The sequence below is a fragment of the Crocuta crocuta genome, unplaced genomic scaffold, assembly GCF_008692635.1.
Source record: "Crocuta crocuta isolate KB4526 unplaced genomic scaffold, BGI_CrCroc_1.0 scaffold4, whole genome shotgun sequence".
NCBI lineage: Eukaryota > Metazoa > Chordata > Mammalia > Carnivora > Hyaenidae > Crocuta > Crocuta crocuta.
In genome coordinates this window covers 5495157-5517747 of record NW_027529996.1, presented here as the reverse complement: position 1 = coordinate 5517747, position 22591 = coordinate 5495157, and the positions used below count along the sequence as shown (strand labels likewise).

General features: G+C 44.4%; 2 protein-coding genes across 8 annotated transcripts in view; one reads left to right on the top strand and one right to left on the bottom strand.

The window, feature by feature from the left end:
• LMBRD2 (LMBR1 domain containing 2) overlaps positions 1-2429 on the bottom strand; it is a 48317-nt gene extending 45888 nt beyond the window's left edge. For 6 of the 7 annotated variants that reach the window (XR_013334978.1, XR_013334979.1, XM_077763486.1 and 3 more), the window contains exon 1: positions 2108-2429. The gene's annotated coding sequence lies outside the window, so the exon portion shown is untranslated. The remainder of the gene's footprint in view (positions 1-2107) is intronic. The other variant, XM_077763487.1, reaches the window with a different exon arrangement.
• Positions 2430-2616: 187 nt separating this feature from the next.
• The window catches only part of SKP2 (S-phase kinase associated protein 2), a 32592-nt gene continuing 12617 nt past the window's right edge, over positions 2617-22591 (top strand). The window contains exons 1-6 of the mRNA XM_077763485.1: positions 2617-2823; positions 3315-3586; positions 15176-15287; positions 18252-18395; positions 19683-19817; positions 21442-21540. Coding sequence (XP_077619611.1) covers positions 2780-2823; positions 3315-3586; positions 15176-15287; positions 18252-18395; positions 19683-19817; positions 21442-21540 — 806 coding nt within the window. The 5' untranslated portion in view covers positions 2617-2779. The remainder of the gene's footprint in view (positions 2824-3314; positions 3587-15175; positions 15288-18251; positions 18396-19682; positions 19818-21441; positions 21541-22591) is intronic.

Below are 22591 nucleotides of genomic sequence, written 5' to 3'. Positions count from 1 at the left end.
GGGAGGGGGAGGGAGAGAGAGAGAGAGAGAAAGAGAGAGAATCTTAAGCAGGCTCCATGCCCATCCATGCCCAGGGCTGAGCCTGATGCAGGGCTCGATCTCAAAAACCATGAGATCATGACCTAAGCTGAAATCAAGCCTGAGCCATCCAGGAACCCCAAAGTCACTTTGTATTCTATCTCAAGGTTCCAAAGAGTCCTAAAAATTACTCTAATGTCATCTGCAGAGATAAAACAATTGTAATTCATTTGTCCTAGATACTGATATAGTAATTCTAGTTTTAGGAATATATTCACACTTCTCCACTAAAATGGGACATGGGGTGTGCTGAGCAAAATTAAATAAATAAAATTAATCAGGAAAAATAAATCCGTATTGGTAGCAATCACGTGTAATTCTTGAAGAGACGAGACAGCAATTACCTATGTAGCGAATAATCTCTTCAATGGACACAATTCCTTATACCAAACAGACACATGTACCAATTTAAATTTTTATTTACTATGGATAGAAAACAGCCATGATTAGAAGAAATGCAGAAAAAAATGATTCCTATTTCAGCAAGCTAATATTTTTCTGTTGCCAAGGCAAACTGTTAGTAAGATATCTATTACAGAATTTGAAGACTGATTTTCAAAGTTGACAGGCTCTCTCTGAAGTCCTATAGAGGACCTCCTGTCCACCAATTCAGATATATCAAGTATTCTGAGAACTAGAAACGTTCCCTGGCTCCTAGGTAAATACTTGTGAAATCCTACCACTAGAATATTTCTCATCTTTAAATTCAAAATCATCCCGTTACATCTTCCTACCTATAAGATCTGCTTTATATCTCAAAATGTTGTTTATTCTCATCATGACATTTAAAATTTTTTCTTGTTTTCTTTCTCCTCCATTAACAGATACATTCCCTCTGTCTTTCTTGAGGGAGATTATAACTTTTTGTTTGATAAATTATTTTTTCTAACGAGATGCCAATTTAAGGGAAAGGATGTAGATTCCAAACCCAGGCAACTGCTTTCTCCTTAGCCAAAGTAACATAAAGGTGACTTGACATAAAAAATCAGAATATTGCATTTAAAAATATTTTCCATAACATCAGTTTAATGAATTGTGACAATTCAGCCTATTGAAAATACAATTCAGTATTTTCACAGTGTTTAAGGCAAAATTAATTTGTGAGCACATCCCATCTTTACGCCAATTTTGCTTACTTTCAAGAAAAAACTAAAGGTTCGTCAATATCTTACTCAATCAAGAAGTGGTCATTTTCAAGCTAAGCACCAAGCTGAAACAAACACATACCTGGGCAAGAGAGGTTTTACGTTTAAATCCAACAAAAAGTGATTTTTTTTTTTTTACTGTATGTCATACTATTTTTTAAGGTATGTCATCCAACATACCAAGTAATACTCTTAATATTTTTGTGTTTACGCGGGTCTGCTTACTTCCGAACTTCATAAATCCTCTCCATTTTTATTAGGGTTGGAATTTATTCCTCTTCTCTCTTCCACTGTTTTCCACGGGTCACAGCTATGATATAGTGTGCACAACAGATTTCGCACGGTCATCCTACCTGGAATCTGGCACACTCCCTCCTCCAGCCGCCTCCAAACTCTTCCCCGCGGAGACAGGCTAGAAGCAGCTTGTTTTCAGACTACGACGCAACCAGACGTAGCGGGTCTTACGAACCGAAGGGCCCCGCAAGTGGTCCCTAGAACTGCTCTCTAAAGCCCTTTGCAAACATAGAGTCCCCTTATTTGTTCCCTTGCTAGCATTTATGAAACTCGACCAGGCTGAAAGGCTCTGCGCAGCCTACCCACAGCACACGGAAACCACTGTTCTCCTGCTTCCCTGAAACCACAACACCGCCTCGCCTTTCGTTCGAACTGCGCTTTTGTTTACAAAACGCTTTCCCAAGCGTTATCTGACTTGACCCTCACGCCAAGCCGTCGAGATGACCCTCGTTATCATTAGTGCCTGTTTAACTGTTGAAAAGATCCTGTCCGCAGACCCAGTGCTAAGGGTCACCCTCTCCCCGATGAAGGAAGCAGCTTCTCGGCTGATGGGAGGGTACATGTGACGCCCGCGGCCCCCAACCTCTCACCTGGCCAGAGGGCCGGGCTACCGCCTCCTCTCCGTGGCCGGGAACTTAGGGCCGCGGCGGCGGTTGTTTGGGGTCTCCGAGGTCCTCTTGATCTCCGCCTGCTCTCGGCCTCAGACCTTCGACCCCACAGTGCCTCACGCTCTCCCCATCGGGCTCACCGTCCGATCTCGCCAGACAGCATCTGGAAGGACCGGGAAACACCGCGTCGGCCACAATCGTTCAGGATCTGGGACCCACGCTCCGAGGAGACGGCGATGACGATCACTAGAAGGCCTGCAAGCTCCGCCGTAAGGAAATCCCGTCCCCAGTCAAGCGCCTGACATTTCCCAGCCAACCGGAGCGCCGCCCACTTCCGCTTCCCCGCCTACCCCATGAGTCGCCCAGCCCCCAGCCGCGAGGGGTTGTGGGTATCTCGAAGGCGGGTAAAGTAGCAAGGAAGGAAGTAGCGGAGAGCCTGCGGGACTACGAGGCAGGGCGGAAACTACAGTTCCCAGCAGGCAGTGGGGCTGCAGACGGCCGCGGCGGAGAAGAGCAAGTAGAAGAGCCCTGCGCGCGCGGCGAGGATGGAACGTTGCTAGAGTTCGCGGGTCTTGTTGCTGGGGGTCGGAGCAGCACGCCGTGAGCCGCCGCGCGCCAAAGCGGGAATCCCGGAGGCGGGCAGTTCTGCAATTAATGCACCCATTTAAAACTCCAGAACCTTTAGACGCCATGCACAGGTAAACCGATTGCAAAAGGGAGCACAACGTGCATGAGCCGTCTTAATTGTTTTAGGCCGCGAATATTGCTAATTGCTAATATATTACTAATGCTGTAAAGTGAATAGTTGCTTAGTCCCTTCTTTGGGAAATCGTGGATGGTTGGATGCTTTAGTGCGGTGATCAGCGTGCGGTTTTTTTTTTTTTTTACTTCCCTTATTGAGCTTTCCTTACTTTCAGTTGCTGTAAGATTGCCCTCCCTCTTGTCTGTCTCCTCCACTTTAAGACATTCTTGAGGCCTTCTACGGGATCGTAAATCAAAAAGCCTTTTTGATTTGTTCGGTTATTTTCTCTTTCCTCGTTGGAAACTCACCGCCGCCGCTTAAATGCAATTCTATAAGCCACTGTGAAAGTTTTCTGCATTGCATAACTTGCAGTCTCATTTAGGCCTATCTTTTAATTATTTACGGGTGTGTTTTTTGAAAGAACAGGGCTTTTGTGCATTTTTGCAGGAAACACCTTCAGGAGATTCCCGACCAGGGTAGCAACGTTACTACCAGCTTCACATGGGGATGGGATTCTAGCAAGACTTCTGAACTGTTGTCAGGCATGGGGGTCTCCGCCCTGGAGAAAGAAGAGGTGGACAGTGAGAATATCCCCCAGGAACTGCTCTCAAACCTGGGCCACCCTCAGAGCCCCCCTCGAAAACGGCTGAAGAGCAAGGGGAATGACAAGGATTTTGTGATAGTCCGCAGACCTAAGCTAAATAGAGACAACTTTCCAGGTAAGGTATGAGGGTAAAACTGGTGGTCGCCTAAGAGTTGGATTGAACTATTTTATTGGTAATCTTTGTTTAGCGATCTTTAGGATGGCAGCTTTTAAAATTGCCTACTTCTGAAGTCGTTTTCGTAAGAAATGGGGCAACTCATTGTCACCAAAATCTACAGGAATCTTGGTAGATATATATTTTCAGATGCACAGTTGACTTTTAACCCATGTGAAATTTTAACCCAGAAGACATTCCTGCCTCTTTCCTTTGAAGGGAATCTGCATGTTCAAAGGCCAGCTCAGTGCTACTGATAAATGGGGACATAAGCAATAATCTTGTAGGATTTTTTTGTTGTTTGTATTCTGCTCTGTAGCCTTAGTTGAGGTTTTTTGGTTTTGGGGTTTTGGTGGGTTTTTGTTTTTGCCCTAATTACTTTAGTGATTTTCAAAGAATTGCTAAAGTGAATGTTAAGCTATGTGTAGGGACTTCTCTCCCCAGGTCCCTCCCAAGTGGGATTCTTCTGGTATGCTGTGTCTACATTACTGCCAGCATGTGTGTTCAGTCACCCCGCCAAAAACTGAGGATCAGTCCCATTCCACCATCCTCCAGCATCCAGCCAGTCATTGAACCTTTCCCTCTTGTCTCCAGGATATTTATCAAGCTCTCATTATCTCTTGCCTGAATATTGGAATGGACTCATAATTCCAGGCTTATCCTCTGTGAGTCCACCCCCAGAGCTAGAGCAGACTGACTGAAATGTAGATCTTACCATATCATTTCTCGCTTTGATAGCTCCCTATCCCCATACTTTTTTTTTTTTTCATTATCCCCAGACTTTTCAAACAGGTCAATGAGTGTCTCCCAGAGTGGATAAGAACCCCAAGAGTGCAGAAAGCCCCAAGGTAAAAATAGTACAATGACATGGGGTTATTAGTTTTTCTCGCTGGTAAGAACTATCAAGAATTAACTACTAAGAACTAACTAAGAGTTTAAAACATTAAGCCAACACATTTTTGCTGACCACATCCTGTGTGCTGAGCATTGTTCTAGGTGTTAGGGATTCGGCAACAAACACATAAACATTCCTGCCCACATTAACCTTCTGTTGAAGAGAGAGGATGCAATAGACATAATAAATGTGGTATGTAGAATGTTAGAAAGTAATAAATGTCATGGCCAAAAACAAACAGAACAAGTTGGAAGTCCTGGGGTGAGAACATGGATTGCAATTTTAAACTGGGTATCGAGGGAAAGCTTCACTGAGACACAAGGTTTTTAAGCAAAGGCATTAAGTGTGGTGAAGTGCCATGCAAATGTCTTGGAGAAAAGGGTCCCAAACAGAGGGTATAGGCAATGCAAAGACCTTGGGGCAGAAGCATGTCATGTTAGCTCAAGAAAGAAGGAAGCCATGTGTGGAATGAGCTAAGGGTTGAGTAGTGGGAGATAAGGCTAGAGCTAGTATTGAGCAGAGTTGTGATGTGACCTTTTAAAAGGACACATTGATGGGTTGGGATTAAACTGTAGAGGGTCAGGGGTAGAAGCTCAAAGCTTTGTTAAGAGGTGTGGGGGTGTTAATAAGTGTGGTCATGTTCTGGATAAGTTCTGACGTTAGAGTTGATGGAACTAGGCCGTTGAAGTAGTCTGGAGAAGAGGTGATCAGAGTCTAAACAGGAATTGGGTGGGTGATAATGGAGAAGAAGAGACAGATTAAAAAACTTCAAGACAAAGTCTTGTAGAGCCAAGGTAAGTACGTATGTTCCTCAGTCCTTTCATTTGACTATCTTTGAAGAAGGATTGGTTGGTTTTTTCTTTCAAAAGTCTGTTGTTTTGGGGTTCGACCCTCATTAGGAATGAGAAAATGAGAACCTACAGGTTATAGTTGGGAAATCTACATCAAGGGAGGGGGTGAATTAATTGAAAAGGGAATAAAGGATTGTGATCAAGTGAGACCGATCTGGCTTTGCATCCTAATTCTGCTGTTTACCAACCTTGGGAAGTTATTTGAGCTCTCTTTGCCTTCATTTCTTTGTGAAATCAAATAATAATACCCACTTCATAGGTTGCTGTGAAGATTAAGGGAAAGAGTGCCCATAAAACTCTTAGCATGCTGTGTGTACATAACACGCAATAAGTAAACCCGGTTAATTTGGTCAACAAAATTTCTGACACTGATTTGGGAAGCTATGTCACTTTTTCTTTTGTCCTTAGTCCTGTTAGCCTGATCCTGTTAGTATGGAATTTTTCCTTCAGAATTAAATGCTACTTTTTTTTTTAATGTTTTATTTATTTCTAGGAGAGAGAGAGAGAGACAGCGTGAGCAGGGGAGGGTCAGAGAGAGAGTGAGCAGGGGAGGGTCAGAGAGAGAGAGAGTCACAGACTGAAACAGGCTCCAGGCTCTGAGCTGGCAGTCAGCACAGAGCCCGACGCGGGGCTCGAACCCACGAACCGCGAGATCATGACCTGAGCGAAAGTCGGACGCTTAACCAACTAAGCCACCCAGGCGCTACTTTATTTTTAGCGTCTGGAGTGTAGCACTAGCAATTTGGTGTTTGTCCAACCAAATGTGGTGAAAGACACTTTCTGCTAAGATGAGCAGATTTTGATTAACTCGTCCAGTGCCAATTGCTTTTAAATGTGGAGTGTGATTCCTGTATGTCCTTCCACATTCATACACAGAGATAGAGATGGAGATGTACAAATAAAAAAGGCTTTTTTAAGCAAGGCACTATGGAAATGAGAGAAGATTAAGGGATGGTTGCTGGCTTGTTGGACATTGCAAGTCAAGTTGAGGAGAAAAGACAATACACACTAAGAGAAGCTCACAGCAAAAGATGGCGGCTATAACACTAGCATCCGATGAGCAGTCTAGGTAGTAAATGCTAAAGGAGGGCAGAGGAAGGGAGCCCCTGTGCCAAATTGAGCCAGGTACTACTTCCCAGGTGCAGAAGGGCCTCCAAGGTGATTCCCAGCAGATGTGGACAATCTTCCTCCTTCCACTCAGCAAAAGTGGAGGCTCCGAGGAGAGAGGGAAAATCTGGAAACAGTCCAATCAGTACATCTACACTGTTAAAAATGACCTCAAATATATATGTCTGAAGCAAAAAGAGAAAAAAAAGTTTTATTTTTATGTTTGTTACTATCTAAGAGACGGCAGGGAGGGAAGCTAATCATCTACATGGTATGCCTGTGGAATTGCACACAATATAGACTGGCTAATAGGCATGGAGTGTGGAGAAGTAGAATCACTGATGCAGGATGAGGGGCAGCTGGGTAGAGGAGTCCCCGTGGGCCGACAGTGTCTATGGATCGTCATTCCAGGGAGTATTGTCTGCAGTTGTCAAGACAGGTGGCTAATGGCTCTGCCAAGATTAGGGCAGAATAGGCCACACCTGCTTTATATAGTGATCTGATGACAGTGGCCCTGGGCTGTGAGTTTTTCCTGGTTCTTCCCTCAGCAGTCTCCCTGCTGGCCCCCAGCCAGACTCGCACACATCTGGCAGCTAAGTCCTTGTCATCTTTTTATTTTGAAAGATAAAAACCGTGTGGCAAACCTGTATCAGGACAGGTCTGTTTGGCCCTCGGGGTGAGTGGATGGAAGGAATTGGAAGTAAGTGGCCCAGTAGCGAGGTCAGTGAACAAGCCCAAACAGGACAACTTCATTTTATTCATGTCATTTAATGCCTGTCTTGGTCCCTTTTCTCCCCGCCTTCCACCCCCCCAAACAAGATGGCCATAAAAACACTGGTCAACTAATTTGTTGATTAGCTTTTCCATGACTGTTAAACTGCTTGACATTCCAGAGCTTGCGGTGGTTCTCGGACTGGAGCCTCTAAAGTTTGGTGTCTGCTGATATCCCCAAAGGAACTTGTTCAAAGTGCAAAATTCCTGAGATTCTGATCCAAGAAGTCCTGCCTTGAGCATGGGAATCTGCTTTTTAATGCTCACAGGCAAACATTTCTCCTCCAATTTTTTGTTTTTTAAACCAGTAAGAAATATATTGTACATTGCAATCCTGGGTGTGTGCCTGAAACAGAAATTTCACAAAACTATAATTCCCCTTGCTAAGATACCTCCTATTGTGTTCCATTCCATTCTTTCAAAACAAGGCTGCTCCAACTAAATTAATTTCCTCACTCACCAATGGGTCTCAGCCCCCAGCTCTCAAAACTCCGCTCTGCAAGAGCCTTTAAGGGGCCCTTTAGGGCATCCCTTCTTTGCCCGGTAGCTTCCTTTCATATATTCATGCAGCCAATAATATTGAGCATTCTAGAGGTTAGTAGTACAGCAGTGAACATAACAGGCTAAAGACCTCTCAGATCTCTTACAGAGCATGTTTACTCTACCTTATTCTCCAAATCCCAGTTTCCATGGTCTTTCCACTCCTCTTCCCATATTCCAGGCTTGAGCAAGTTTCTTACAGAAATAAAGGGCTGTGGGACTGAGGGAGTCATTGGGGACCCTGTTTTTGTTTTACTGTGCTTTGCTTTAAGTTTTGTCCACCTGGCCAAACAAAACCCAAAATGCCAAGAGTTAGTATGGTCTAGTGTCTTGATGATCTGTGGGCAGACGAAGGAAAACTCATCGCAGCATGGCAGAATGTTTGTGGTTTTTCAGAAAGGAAGCATGGGTTAATACTTAAAACAAGCTAGCACAGGCAAACGTGAAGTGGGCCCCCACCCTTAAACATCGGAAACAGGAGGCATAAATCCCAGTGCCAGCTTATTCTAAGTATAATTTGTTTATCCATTCTGAAGGAGAGGAGCAGTTTCGAGAGTCAGAGTTTTGTTTATGATTAAGATTTGGAATTTTAATTTGAATCTAAGTGTGGGTGATGTTGCGAGAAATAAATATGCTTAGTAAGATGAGTAACCTATACTGCAGAGATTGCAAAGATCTCCTGCATAGGAAATTCTTCAATAAGCCACTCGCCCCAGAGGAGTTTGAGGCATGGGCAGTGACAGAGTTAACAGACGTGGACAGCTGAGTTTGCACATGATGGGTGAGTGGAAATGATGGTGGCTGAGGGTGACGCCCAGCAGGTTTGTGAATCTGGCCAATTTTTGCCCCTTCGTGGCTCCAGAGTATGTTTAACAGCCTTCCTGTAGTTAAGCCTGCTGGCTGTGGGATTAATTGTTTCCTTTTCTGTGCAGGGCTGGTGTGCAGCCTTGTGGGGGTAAAAGAGGTAAGTGGAGGAAAGTCCTGCTCTGGACTCTCCCATCTGCTCAGGCAAACAGACCAGACAGCAGAGGAGTCAGGAATCCAGGAAACAGATGGTTGATGTTTGCAGAATTAAGAATGACAAGTAAAATTAGATTAAGCGTATCGCAAGCCTGGATACCAGCCGCTGGAGCTGGAAGACAGACTTCTGCCCCATCTGCTTGGACAGCAGCCAGTCTCAGGCTTCAGCACCTCTAGCGAGGGGCCCTATGGTCAGTGTCCTTTTGTGATCAACTGACGGAGTTGGCTGCTAGCTGGGGCTGTGCATTTCTTCGGCCTTTGATCCTTCCTTTTGGGAGCCAGCCTGCTTGATAGCTCTTAGCATCTTTGTTTTACTCCTTCTCCCTGCCAGCCCTCCCTCTCTAGCCCTGATTGAATTCTTTTCCCATTGTAAGTCAGGTTGAACTCTTACCTTCCTTAGTCTTATAGAAAGAACATCAAGCACTTAGAACAGGGGAGAGTGTGGGATGTTAGAGCATTCCGTGGTAGAAAGGGCATCATTTGGAGTCAGACCTAGTTTGAATTCCCACCCTGCCATTTTACTAGTTGTGTGGCCTGGTTGCACTTGAGTCTTCTTCTGAACCACCTGCCCACCCATATCACAGGCTACTTGTGTACTGACCTGGGGACGTTATCTTTTTGTCCTGGGTTTTCGTCTTCAGCCTCCTTCCCTCTACACAGCAGCGCCATGCCATTCCTTTGCAGGTACAAGGCCCTCACCTGCAGTGACCTCTGTTACCTGGACCTCAGGGTGTAGGGTTTTGGCATACTCAGAGCAGCCCCAACTTTGCCTCCTGTCTCTCCCCCCTAACAGCTGATAACACCTTGGTGAGGTTATTTAACCCTGCTGAGACCAGTTTCCTCATCTGTAAAACGGCATTCTACTAAATACACAGGGTTGTTGCATTTAGAGTCAGTGTGTTTGAATAAATGCCTGAGACTTTAGGGCTTTCAGTAAATGGCAGTGTTTAAATGTTAGGTTATGTATTTGTTTAGTAGTTTGTCTGTTGGGGAGGCTGTTGGGCAGGGACTGTAGCTTACACCCAGCTCCCAGCACTAGTGCATTAATTAGGCACCCAGGAATGTTTGCTGAAGTGGAGCCATCGGCCAACCTTATCATTTTACAAATAAGGAAACTAACTGGTCCTAAGAAGCCAGCAGTCTTGCCTGTGTGTAGAATAAAGCCAGCATTCTTTTGGGTGTCAGTCATTCCTTCGTGAAACAGCATTTGAGTACTTTCTAATATTCATTGCCAGGCTCTCCTAGGCACTGGGTGTGTAGTAGTTTCTTGATTAGCAAAGATTAACTTAGTCAGCGCAAATGCAGAATTGGCACATTCACAGTTTGCATGAAGAGAGACTAAAAGGTTTGATGCATCTAGCAAAATTACATTGGATGCTAGTTATGGGCCGGGTATTATGCTGTGTGCTGGGTGTGCAAATATGGGTCTAGGGGCTATGGTAGTGATCTGGGAATGCTTCTCTGAGGGGGTGATGTTTAAGCCGAGACCTGAAGGATGAATAGAAGTTGGGCAGATGAAGATGGAAGTTGCAATGCAAAGACATACAAATATTAGCGTTACCTTCCTAGAGTGGCTTCACTGCTTAGCTTTGCTGTCCTCTGCAAACTTCAATGTTCCTTCCTGCAAATAGTGACTAGTTTTCCTCTTTGCATTTAAAAAAATTTTTTTATTAGAGAGAGAGAGATCATGAGCAGGTGGGGCGGGGGGGATCCCAGGAGGGAAATCCCAAGCAGGGTCCATGCTCAGTACGGAGCCTGATGCAAGGCTAGATCCCACAACCCTGAGATCATTCCCTGACGTGAAATCAAAACTTGGATGGTCAACTGACTGAGCCACCCAGGTGCCCCTTTTCTTTACATCTTAATTACCTAGCTCATATTGTTCTAATTGTTTCTGATTTCTTATGTGTTCCCAATAAAACAAGCACCAAATTCATTAATTTATTTCTCCTGCCCTGCACTTCACAACAAGCCTCCCTAATTTCCTTTTCCGCAGTCTTTAGGGGACACATGCTGCCCCATCTATAGCCCATTGAAGCTCAGCACTCTTTATATGCCAGAGGTTTCCTCCTGCATACAGATGCAACTGCTTGATGCCTTTCTCTGGGCAGGCATGTGGGAGTTAACATTTCTGCCCTGCTCCCAGAAGCCCACACCCAGTGACAAAGCTGTTGGTGGATTAATACCCTGGCACCCGTGCCCTTGGCTGCGACAGACAGCCCTGGGGCAGGTGCTATAGGGTCTCCCAGAGTCCCCAGCAGACTTGAACTCTACTTTACCATGGCGATAACCTGCTTCTTAACATTCCCCAAATTGGCTTCTTTCCCTTCTATACCTCTTAACTTTTCAGTGCTTCCTGGGATTTCCTAGTTTATTTACCAAATAAACTACTTGAATTCAGATCCACAGGATCTGCTTCTGGGGTTCCCAAACTTGGAGGGCTGTTTGGGCCTCTTGGTCAATCACACACAGCAGCCCTCATCCTAACTCTATTAAAACCCGGTGTGTTTTCAAATAGGTGAAAGTTCCAAGCAGCAGTGAAAAGAAAAGTCATCACAAAAGACAAATGTGTGAAGCTTTAATGGAGAAAGGAGAGAAATAGAGGCAAGAAGGAGAAAAGAAAGTTTGACTCTGCTGCTTGCTCTCTGTTTATATTATTTAATCTCCACAGGCAACTACTTTGCAAAATAAATCACTTTATCCCGTTCCTGCAGATAAAGAAACTGAACCTGAGGAATTAGGTAACTTGCCCAGGATTCACAGACTTGGGGCAATAGAGATGCATTCTCATCGACATGCTTCCTTTCCCGTTCTCGCCCTCAGGGAGGCCAGGCACCTGATATCACGAGGAGAGGACAGTTCATAGTGCAAGTCCTAGTGCAGTCTCAACATCCTGGATTCGAAATAACGAAGCGTGTCATTTTTTGCCAAATCAAATGCTAGAATCTGATCTACACATTCAAGAGTCACTAGAGGTCAGGGAGTTCAGAAGACTTAATGGAAGGAGAACTTAAGGAAAGCTAATCTATCAACTTTTTCGAATGGGGGAAGCAGACCAGGAAGTGTATTTGAGAACCCCCGTCCTCTGTCCATGCTGAGCTTGGAGGAGCCTTGTGGTGAAGGAGGGTTGTCGCCACACTGAGAAGCCTCAGAGTTCTCCAGCTGCCTCCCTGGGTTGTGGAGCAGGGTCAGCATGGATGACCGGCCCTCATCCCTTTACTCCTGGTTTCAGGGCCTCAGTGAATCATTTTGTCCTCGGGGAGGGAGGGGCAGGCAATCATTGCGCAACTGCATATCTCCTCATTTTTCAGTAGAGGCCACTTCCTCCAGGGAAGGCCTCTCTGACACTGCTCTACCACCATACACTGCATAGCACAGCACTGTGATCCCTATTACAGCCCATTATGATACCTTGTTGAAATTTCCTGTTTGTGTCTCGAACCTTGAGCTGGCCATCCCTTATTCATCTTTGTAGAATAGACACCTGCATGTTCAATAAGTGTATGCATGTATGTATCATACGAATATATCAGACATTGTGCTAGGTCCAGGAAATACAAAGATTATTTTTTTTAAAGTGATTTTTTTTTGTTCCCAAGAACTCACGGCCCAGCAGGGGCAGGGGCTAAACAGATGACTAAGTAAATAATAAAATTGTGGTAAAATTTTATTAAAATAAAAAAATAATATACTATATACCTATAAAACATAAAAATAAAAATATAAATAAAATATCATTTTTTAAAAAATATTTTTATTCATTTCTAGGAGAGAGAGAGAGACAGCGTGAGCAGGGGAGGGTCAGAGAGAGAGGGAGACACAGACTCTGAAACAGGCTCCAGGCTCTGAGCTGGCAGTCAACACAGAGCCCGACGCGGGGCTCGAACCCATTAACCATGAGATCATGACCCAAGCGAAAGTTGGACGCCCAACCAACCAAGCCACCCAGGCACCCCTAAAATATCATTTTTAAAATAATAAAAGGAATAAATTCGTGATTAAAAAGTGACCCATTTTTGGTAATGTCACGGGAAGCCTTCCATAGACATTGGGGCTCTAATAGTGCCTTGATTTTAAATTAATAGTAGTTGGGGGCAGGCACAGCTTGTACAGGGCCACTGAGATGTGGCCATGAGATGTGACTCATTCTGCAAATTACAAGTAAGTCCAAATGGCTAAAACATATTTTTAGGTAATGAACCTAGAAAAACGAGTGGGTCCGTGATGTGAAAGCTTTTGCATTTCATGCCAAGCAGTTTGGACTTTAGGCTCCATATTTGGGGGCCACCATGGAAAGGTTCTAACTTGGAAAAATTGCCCAGGATACCACCCAGAGGTAGCAAATGCCACACTATCACCCTTCACAATGCTTTTCTCCATCATGTTCTCCACGGAGCCTAGTTCACTGTACCTGTGCAGGAAGTCCATTTTTTTAGATGAGGGGGGGACAGTGTGTTAGTAATCAGGGTTCTCCAGAGATGCGGAAATTTATTATAAGGATTTGACTCACACTATTACTGAAGCCGAGAAGTCTCAAGGTCCACACTCTAAAGGCTCAGGGACCTGGAAAACAGATGGTTCCAGCTCAGGTCTGACGTCAGGAGATCCATGTCCCAGCTCAGAGGCAGGGAGAAAACCAATTCTCATCAGGATTTGGATTAGAAGAGACCCACTCACATTGGAGAAGGGAATCTGTTTCTCAGTTGATGGACTCAAGTGTTCATCTCCAGGAACCTCTCACAGACACACCCAGAATAGTGTGTAACCAAATATTTGGCTTCCCCCTGACCCAGTCAAGTTAACTCATCAGTCCAGTGAACCATCACAGAAGGGAGAGGATAGCACTAGACTTGGTGTACAAGAGCAGTTGGAGGTAAAGGGAGACTAGGAAGGCGACTCACTGAACTGATCTAAACACTCAATATTTCTTCCACGCATATTGTTTCCTTGGCCATTGCCCTATTATCCTGATCTTGTGGGTTATTCTGTATGTTCCTATGTAAGAGCTCTACTTAGACTTTGCTTTTATAAGACAAAGAAAACTCATCTTGAAATATCCACCTTTTCCCCCCCTCCAGTTTTTTTTTTTTTTAAATACTTTTATTTATTTTTTGAGAGAGTGTGCACAGGGGAGGGCAGAGAAGAAGACACAGAATCTGAAGCAGGCTCCAGGCTCTGAGCTGCCAGCACAGAGCCTGATGTGGGGCTCAAACTCATGAACTGTATGATCATGAACTGAGCTGAAGTAGGACCCTTCTACTGACTGAGCCAGCCAGACGCCCCTCCAGCTTTTTTATTTTTAACACAGCAGCCCAAGCAATCCTTTTAGAATTATCTGTGATCCACACCCTATAGTGGTTCCTCATGACATTCAGAGTCAGAGCTGAAGGCCTCATCATGATGTACAAAGTCCTGCCTGACCTGGCCCCACACTTCTCTCATCTTCTATCACCTCCCTGCTCACTCTTCTGCACTGGCCTTGCTGTTCCTCAAAACAGACATGCTGTTCCCTGCACCTAGAAAACATGGCTCCCTAATTTTGTTCAAGCCTTTGCTCACTGTTCACTGCCTCAGTGAGGCCTTCCATGACTGCTTTGTTGAGATTTTGAGCATTGGCCCCTGTACTTCGTATCCTCTCTTTTACTCTGCTTAATTTTTCTGCATAGCACTAATCAATTTTTCTAGATCCTGTAATTTACTTATTTTTGTATGTGTGATTGTTTCCTTCCACCAGAATGTAAGCTCCATGAAGGTAAAATGCTTTGTCTATCTTACTTATTGCTCTCTTCCCAACACCTGGAATGCTCCCTGGCACCACTATAAGTAGAGAGCTAGATGAAAGCACCCTTCTGATATTGCACTGGTAGGCAAATGGACTTCTGAGTGCTTTCTGTAAATCTGAAAGAAGGAGGAAGAAACTTCATTTGTCTCGTAGATAAGGTCACTACTTGATGGCTAAATCCACCACCGGATCCGCTTCTGAGAGAAACCAGCCATTTCTTAGCCACGGAGGGCATGAGTGTCTTAGACATTGTTGTATGCCATTGGGCAGGGAGGACTTGCTCTGTACCACCATTAATATAGCCCTTACTAAGGTTGGCCAGCAGGTGCTGAAGGGAAAAATGATATGAAAAGTATTCTTGGTTTTCTCTTTTCTCCTTTGCTGAGAAGGTGTGGTGCCTTATGGCAGGGTACTGAGACAGTGGGTGAACAGAAAAACAATTGTGGGAGGAGTAATTTGATTAGCATTAAGTTCCCCTTGTAAGTTAAAGGTTGTGTATCCTTTAAGTGCATGAAAAGACTCAGTTAGACTTGATTGGGTAAATGAGTGGTAATTAGAAGACACATTGTTTTTCTCACTTAAAGGTGTTTCATGGGACTCCCTTCCTGACGAGCTGCTCTTAGGAATCTTTTCCTGTCTGTGCCTCCCTGAACTCCTGAAGGTGTCCAGTATTTGTAAGCGGTGGTATCACCTAGCGTAAGTATTTTTCACCCCGTTTGGTATATATGTGGGAGGAGAGGAGAAGGTTATTTATTTACTCATTTGGGTCTAATGAAACTAAAAAAACAAGAAAAATATAGTACCACAAAGCAGACTAGGTATCTTCATATATTTAGCAATAGTGTCTTCATTTCACAGCAGAAGGGAGGAGTCTCCTGGAGGTGTAAGCTTACTACCTTGGGAACTTTTTTCTGTATTCTCGCGCTGGTTGGATGCTGACTCTGAATGGCCTCATGGCTCCTCATACCAGTGGGCTGGGCAGAGGGGAGAACCCAGGTCCCAGTTATTAGGTCTGAGGAGCCTGAAATTAAGTTCTCCATTAGAAACAACCTCAGGCTGCACGTAGTCCCAGTTCCAGGAAAAGCCTAGCTGAAGCCCCCCTTGGACTGCCTTCCGATCTGCCAATCAAAAGAAATGTGTAACATTCCTGTATTCTTGGAGTCAAGTCAGGGCTGGGAACTGCAGGTAGTTACTTTGTACAAACTTGCCAATCAATCACGGCTTGCAGAAGCCCCACGTAGATTCTCTGAGCCCACCTCATAATTGGTCATTTTAAAAGACTAAAAGGTCATGATTGGGTCCCGCCAAATGTAACGGACGCCTCGCAGGTACTGAATGGTCAAAACTGTTACTATGCTGTTACTATGGGTATTGTACAATTATGATTGGTGCTTATGTAATGATGCAAAATGTACAACGTGTGCACGGTAACACCCCCGCTCTTCCCCCATAAAAACCCTGCTTGCCACTCACTGTTCGGGGCTTCACTTTGCTCCTGCTGCTCCGGGAGATGGGTGAGCCCCTCCTCGAGCTTGTAATAAAGACCCTTTTGTTCTTGCATCTGTGCCGGCTCCTTGGAGCTCTCTGGGGACTCGCGATTCCGGCATAACAGGTCCAACTGCGAACCCAGTCTCTGTCTGCCACCTAGCATTCTGGGACCTGAGTGAAGTTCTTGACACTTCTGAGCCTCAGTCCCTTGTATAAAATGGAAATTGTAGTACCTTCCAGACTGGACAGTTATGAGGCTGAACCATAAAGATGGCGTGCAGTGCCTGGCTCATGGAAGCATTTAGTACACGGAAACCAATAACTGCTCGTGTCTTTGTTGGCTCAGGGGCGCCACTTTTCCTTTAATTTTTTCTTTTTTAATGCTTATTTTTAAGAGAAGGGAGGAGGTAGGGAGGGGGAGGGGCAGAGAGAGAAGGAAACACAGAATCTGAAGCAGGCTCCAGGCTCTTAGCTGTAAGCACAGAGCCCGACGTGGGGCTGGAACCCACGAACTTCAAGATCGTGACCTGAGTTGAAGTCAGACGCTTAACCGAATGAGCCACCCAGGCGCCCGCGGGGACAACACTTTTCAGGTGTGAACCGTGAACTGCACAGGAACATCTTGGTGAACTGGAAGACAATAACAGGCCAGAAGGGGTGGAGGTGGGGGAGGCTTGGTTTTCAGTTTGAACTTTTGTCCGTCTTCACCACCTGCCCTCTCCAGCCAGTCACTAGCCATCCTTTGCGCTTAAAGGCCATTTATCTCTATTTTCCCTACACATCTGTCAGTCTCTCATTGTGAGCCAGCAAGGGCCCCTTCCCGTCCATTCAGCGGTGTGTGGGCCGTAAGACACCCCAGGTATTTCCAGAGTGGGCTGTTGGCTCAGAAGAGCCACCGGGAGACGTGCACACCCGGAATGCTGGAGCCAGCGGTGGTGGGGTTTCTCTGATCCCTCCTTAAGTGACCCCATATCAATTTTCTTTCAGCCAGCTCTCTTCTTCATGCAGAGCCTATTAATCTTCATTATCAGTTGTCATAAAAGCAGTAACTGCCATTTATTAAGCACTTCGTATGTGCCAGGCACTGGGGTCCTGCCTTCTTAATAATAGAGTCCAAGTAACACATTGACTGTTTCTTTATGCAGAATTATTTCAGAGCCCTGCCAGTGGTCTGCTTATTTCAATAGTATTAAAGAATAAAATTCTAGTAGGCATTTAAAATGTTCCCTCATGGGCTTGGTCTCATGTTTTCTTTTTTTGTTAAGTTGAATTAAACCGTGGCTATTACAGCCCCTTGATTTTACTGTTTAGTACATTTTAATACCTCATTTTTGCTTTAGAAACACTATCTAAAATCTAATATTTTTCCTTTTTCTTTTCACGTTAGTTCATACAAATAATGTGTATCTGTACATGTATATATGTCCACATACAACTTTTGACTCCCCAAAAACTTAACTTCAAATAGACTACTATTGACCAGAAGCCCTCCGCTTAACATAACCAGTCAGTTAACACGGGTTTTATATGCTATATGTGTTGTATACTCTTATTCTTACAATAAGATAAGCTAGAGGAAGAAAATGTTACTGAGAAAATCATAAGGAAGAAAAAGTATGTTTACAGTATTGTGCTATAAAAAATCTGCATGTTAGTGACCCTGCACAGTTCAAACCCATGTGCAAAGGTCAGCTATTGTTCTGACCTCCCTCCTTTTAGTTATATTTACATGTTACTTAGGGTAATTGTGGTAACTCACTTATGATTAACAAAAACAGCAAGTGGGATCATTTAGACAACTCTGAACCTACCTACCTATTCAATAATCAATTAGATGATTTGAGCAGTCATTTTTAAGTTATCGAAGTGAATTGAACACAAAAACTTTTATTCTGTAGTCCCAGATCATTACATTGCTAATGATAGCAATATACCATCTATATATCGAAATACATACGTAGGTGAAGGTGGAAGCTGATCTGTGAGATGAGCAAGAAATAGTCAATAGTGTCTCAAAAATACCATAGCTAATTATTTAGTCAACTCAGAAACAAAACTTCCTTCGGAATTTGCTTCAAGGTGATTTATGGCCATCTCCTCCTTGTTCTGTAGCAGTGGTGAGGCCTCCAGTATCCAGTACCCCAGACTTACTAAGGACCTCCTCTTTTCCAGGTTTGACGAGTCTCTGTGGCAGACCTTGGACCTCACAGGTAAAAACCTGCACCCGGAAGTGATCGGCCGGCTGCTGTCTCGAGGGGTGGTTGCCTTCCGCTGCCCACGATCATTTGTGGATCAACCATTAGTTGAACATTTCAGGTAAAAAAGAAAACTCCCCAGAAAAGACTAAATCTTGAGGTGGAAATAGATGAAAACTTACTTTTTTTCTGGATCCAACCTTCTGGCCTGTGACAAGTCAGCCATGCGGTGGAATGTTAAGTGCGTATTTTGCTGTGTGGCCTTTGTGTTGAAATGTGGCACTGCTTACTGTGATCCCATTCCCACTTTAAGTCAGGGTTACTTTTGGCTCTTCTGGAGGGTCCAAGAGGCACATTTTGCTCCTCAGGTGGGGTCCTCATGGGATGCTCCTCACGAGTCCCTTGAGGACAGAGTTGTTCAGAGTACTCAACCAGCCTAGCTCTTTCCGCGCTGCCCAGTTCTGATCAAGACAGCGTGTGAGGAGTTTTCTCAGATTTGGTAGCTCTGGGTTTCTGATCCTGTGGTGGACAGATTTGCAACTTGAAAGAAAAGCCCTCTTTGTTTTGTAGAATATTTTTGACAAACTACTTCTCTGTTCCCGGTAGTTTTGCAGTATGGTTTAATGCCATCCCAGACTTGAGTGGAATGACTAGATACTGAACAGAAAGATAAGCTAAAAATGGCAGAAGTAAGGACAAAAACATGGATCCCAACTCTAGTTCTTTCCCCATCCCTCCATGGTCATATGGCTGCACCCCTCTTCCACTGGTGTTTATCCTCCTCCCGTGGCTATTCCTTCTGGGTCCCCTTCACGTGTGCTGCTTTCTCTGCTACTCTGGGGTCTGTCCCTGATTGCCTTCTCTCAATCCACACGCTATCTGTGGACATGCTATCTTATACACCCGCAGTTGTGCTGGAACTTTCAAATCCTCTTCTCTAGTTCAGCCCTCTCTTTCAAACAAACTACTAGGTCCAGTTACCTAGAAACTTCTACACCTGCGTGTCCTCCAGGTATCTCAGTATTAGCCCTTTACGGCTTGCTCTTCACTGTCTTTTCTGTTTCAGTAATTCACTCACTCACCTTTGCTAGGAGGCATCATAGGCAGAATCTCCTTGTCAGCCACATCCAGCTCATTTTGATCATGCCCACTGACTAATTTCCTAAGTGGGACTAATGGGCAGCACCATTTTGATCTGGCAGAAGTCCTCGTGAATTTTAAAATGAATGAAGGAAAGGAGTTACTAGTAGCAATTTATATTAAGACCAAGACTATACTTGAAATGTGTATTGCGGGTCATGTTTGTTGAGTGGCTGTTCATTTGGGGAGGAGGTGGGGTTGGATTTGATCTGGAGGTACTTGTGTGGGCCACCTTACTGAGCCTCTCTTTTCTCCCTGCTGTGTTCAGCCCTTTCCGTGTGCAGCACATGGATCTGTCCAACTCTGTGATTGCCGTGTCTACCCTCCACGGCCTTCTGTCCCGGTGCTCCAAGCTGCAGAATCTAAGCCTGGAAGGCCTCCAGCTGTCAGATCCCATTGTCAAGTGAGTGGCCGTCAGGAGCATGTCAGCCAGTCTGTTGGTTTTATGTATGTTAATTTTGTTTCCGGAATATACATGGGGTGCCCTTTTGTCCATATCCGGATGGACTCAGAAGTATCTGTGCCTCTGTGCCTCTGTAGTACTTTGCACAACTCATCCTGGCAATGCAAGTTGGCTACTAACTGTATGCTGGGCCTTCTGCTGGGTTGTAGACAAACAAGGATGAACAGAGGCCCACTCCCTGCCCCATCCGTGGGAGAGACAGATAATTACAGTGCAGTGTGTTTGTTAAATGTGTCGGGGAATATGTGGGATCCCACGGAGAGGCCTAATTAAATTTAGGGAGGGTGGCTTTCTCAGAGGAAGTGACTCTTCAGCTGAGTATTGCAGATATTCAGGTTGGAGATCCCCACGTGATGAGGTCAAGAAACGGTCTAGGTAAAGCTGCCTGTGTGGTTCTAAACTCTGAAGTAGTTGGGAACTGGTGGAGCATAGGGCGCAGTGAGGAGGTGACAGGAGGTGAAGACCCGATCATAACGGGCCCCTGCCATGCTGTAAGAAGTCTGGACTCCGTGATAGGCACTGAAGAGGGAAGTGTTGTAAAGAGAGTGGATCGGAGAATGGAAAGAACATGTCAGAGTTGAAATTTAGGAAAATAACTTATTGGGTACCTTGGCAGGTTAATCAGATGAGGGAAAAACTGGACTAGTTAAGATCGTATTGTGTTCATTCAGGTGAGAAATGGTGAAACATGATGTAAGAAAATCGTGAAGATAACTACCAACATTTACTGAGCACTTACTATGTACCAGACACTAAGTTCTTCAAAGGTTGTCTCATAAATTCTCACAGCAACCTATGACATAAGCTCTTATTGTTCAGATACAGAAACTGAAGCACAGAGAGGCTGAATAACTTGTCCAAGGTCTCAGAGGCAGTTAAGTGGCAGAACCAAAATTTGAACTTGGTTATAGAGAATGATTCCAGAATTCTGGCTCTTAATCACTGAATTCAGCTAACACAAGGCATTTGGGAATGCAGAAGAGAGGGCCAAATTTGAGAGATGTTTAATTGGAAGAACCTGGAGACTTGACAAGTAAAAGTGTGCCTACAAGCTAATGCTCATTATGGGTGAAATAGAAATCGTGTTGATTCCATCATTCTTTCTGTTCTTAATTTAAAAACTACATTGGGGCTCCTGGGTGGCAGAGTCAGTTAAGCATCCAACTCTTGGTCTCATGGTCGTGCATTCAAGCCCCATGTTTGGCTCCATGCTGGGCATGAAGCCTACTTTAAAAATAAATAAGTAAATAAATGAAACTACATGATTAGTATTTCTCATGTGCTTACTTTGTGCCAGGCACTGTACTGAGCCTTTTATCACATATAATTTAATCTTAACAACCCAACCAAGAAGGTAATGATACTGACATTTTACAGATGAATAAACTGAAGCGGCGCATCCTGCTTGGTGTCATACAGAGTGAGACATCAGTGGAAACTACTTCAGACTCAAAGGCCTGTGTGCTTGAGTACTTAACTTCTCTAGCGTGCTTTCGTCAGAATGCTTATTAATTGAGTGATAGTGTCATATTGGTATTCCTCTGACATTTTCCTCCTTTTCCAGCAACCTTGCACAGAACTCAAATTTAGTGCGACTGAATCTTTCTGGGTGTTCTGGATTCTCCGAATCTGCCCTGAAGACTTTGCTGAGTAGCTGTTCCAGGTAAGAAGGACGTGAGACTTGATTATAGAACTGTTTTGGCAAGTATACAACTATCCCTCCTGTGAGAGTAGAATTGAATATATTTCTTGAGCTTTTCCTAACTCTGCATTCCTGATGGTAATGCGACGTCCTTTACCCTCTGAACTTTCTGTTCATGCCGAGGAGCCAGATCACGTGCGTTTGCTGAGGATACCTGTGTAGTGATCCCCTCCTGTTTTTACGATTAAAATAGGGAAAATTGGGGCGCCTGGGTGGCTTAGTCGGTTAAGCGTCCGACTTTCGCTTAGGTCATGATCTCGCGGTTCGTGGGTTCGGGCCCCGCGTCGGGCTCTGTGCTGACTGCCAGCTCAGAGCCTGGAGCCTGCTTCAGTCTGTGACTCCCTCTCTCTCTGACCCTCCCCTGCTCACACTGTCTATCTCTCTCTCTCCTAGAAATAAATAAAAATTTTAATAAAAAAAAAAATAGGGAAAATTTAGTAATGTGTTTATCAACGGTATGGTTGAAATTAGTCTGTTTATACCTGACTATTCAGTCAGGCTTTTTTCCCTGTAGATGTAACTTATGCAAATATTATAAATTTGAGTGGCTCCATTAAAAATATCTTTTGTATCATGTAATAATGTCAGTATATAAATAAAGGTTACGGTTACAGATATTCCTAAATGTGAGGGGGACATGGCTCACAGAATACACAATACTGTGTTGTGTGTGTACATTTGTGTATGTGTGTCCTTTTTAATAATCCTTAATCTCTCTGCTGTAGCGTTGTATGTCTAATTATTTTCAATGTGTATTTTTTATTTTGTGAGAGAGAGAGAGACAGAGCATAAGCAGGGGAGGGTCAGAGAGAGAGGGAGACACAGAATATAAAGCAGGCTCCAGGCTCTGAGCTGTGAGCACAGAGCCCTACCTGGGGCTCAAACTCCCCAACCGTGAGATCATCACCTGAGCTGAAGTCAGACACTTAACCAGTGAACCATCCAGGAGCCCCCGTATGTCTCTTTAAAGATCTTTTGAAAGTAAATTACCTTTGGGTAAAAATGTTATCAG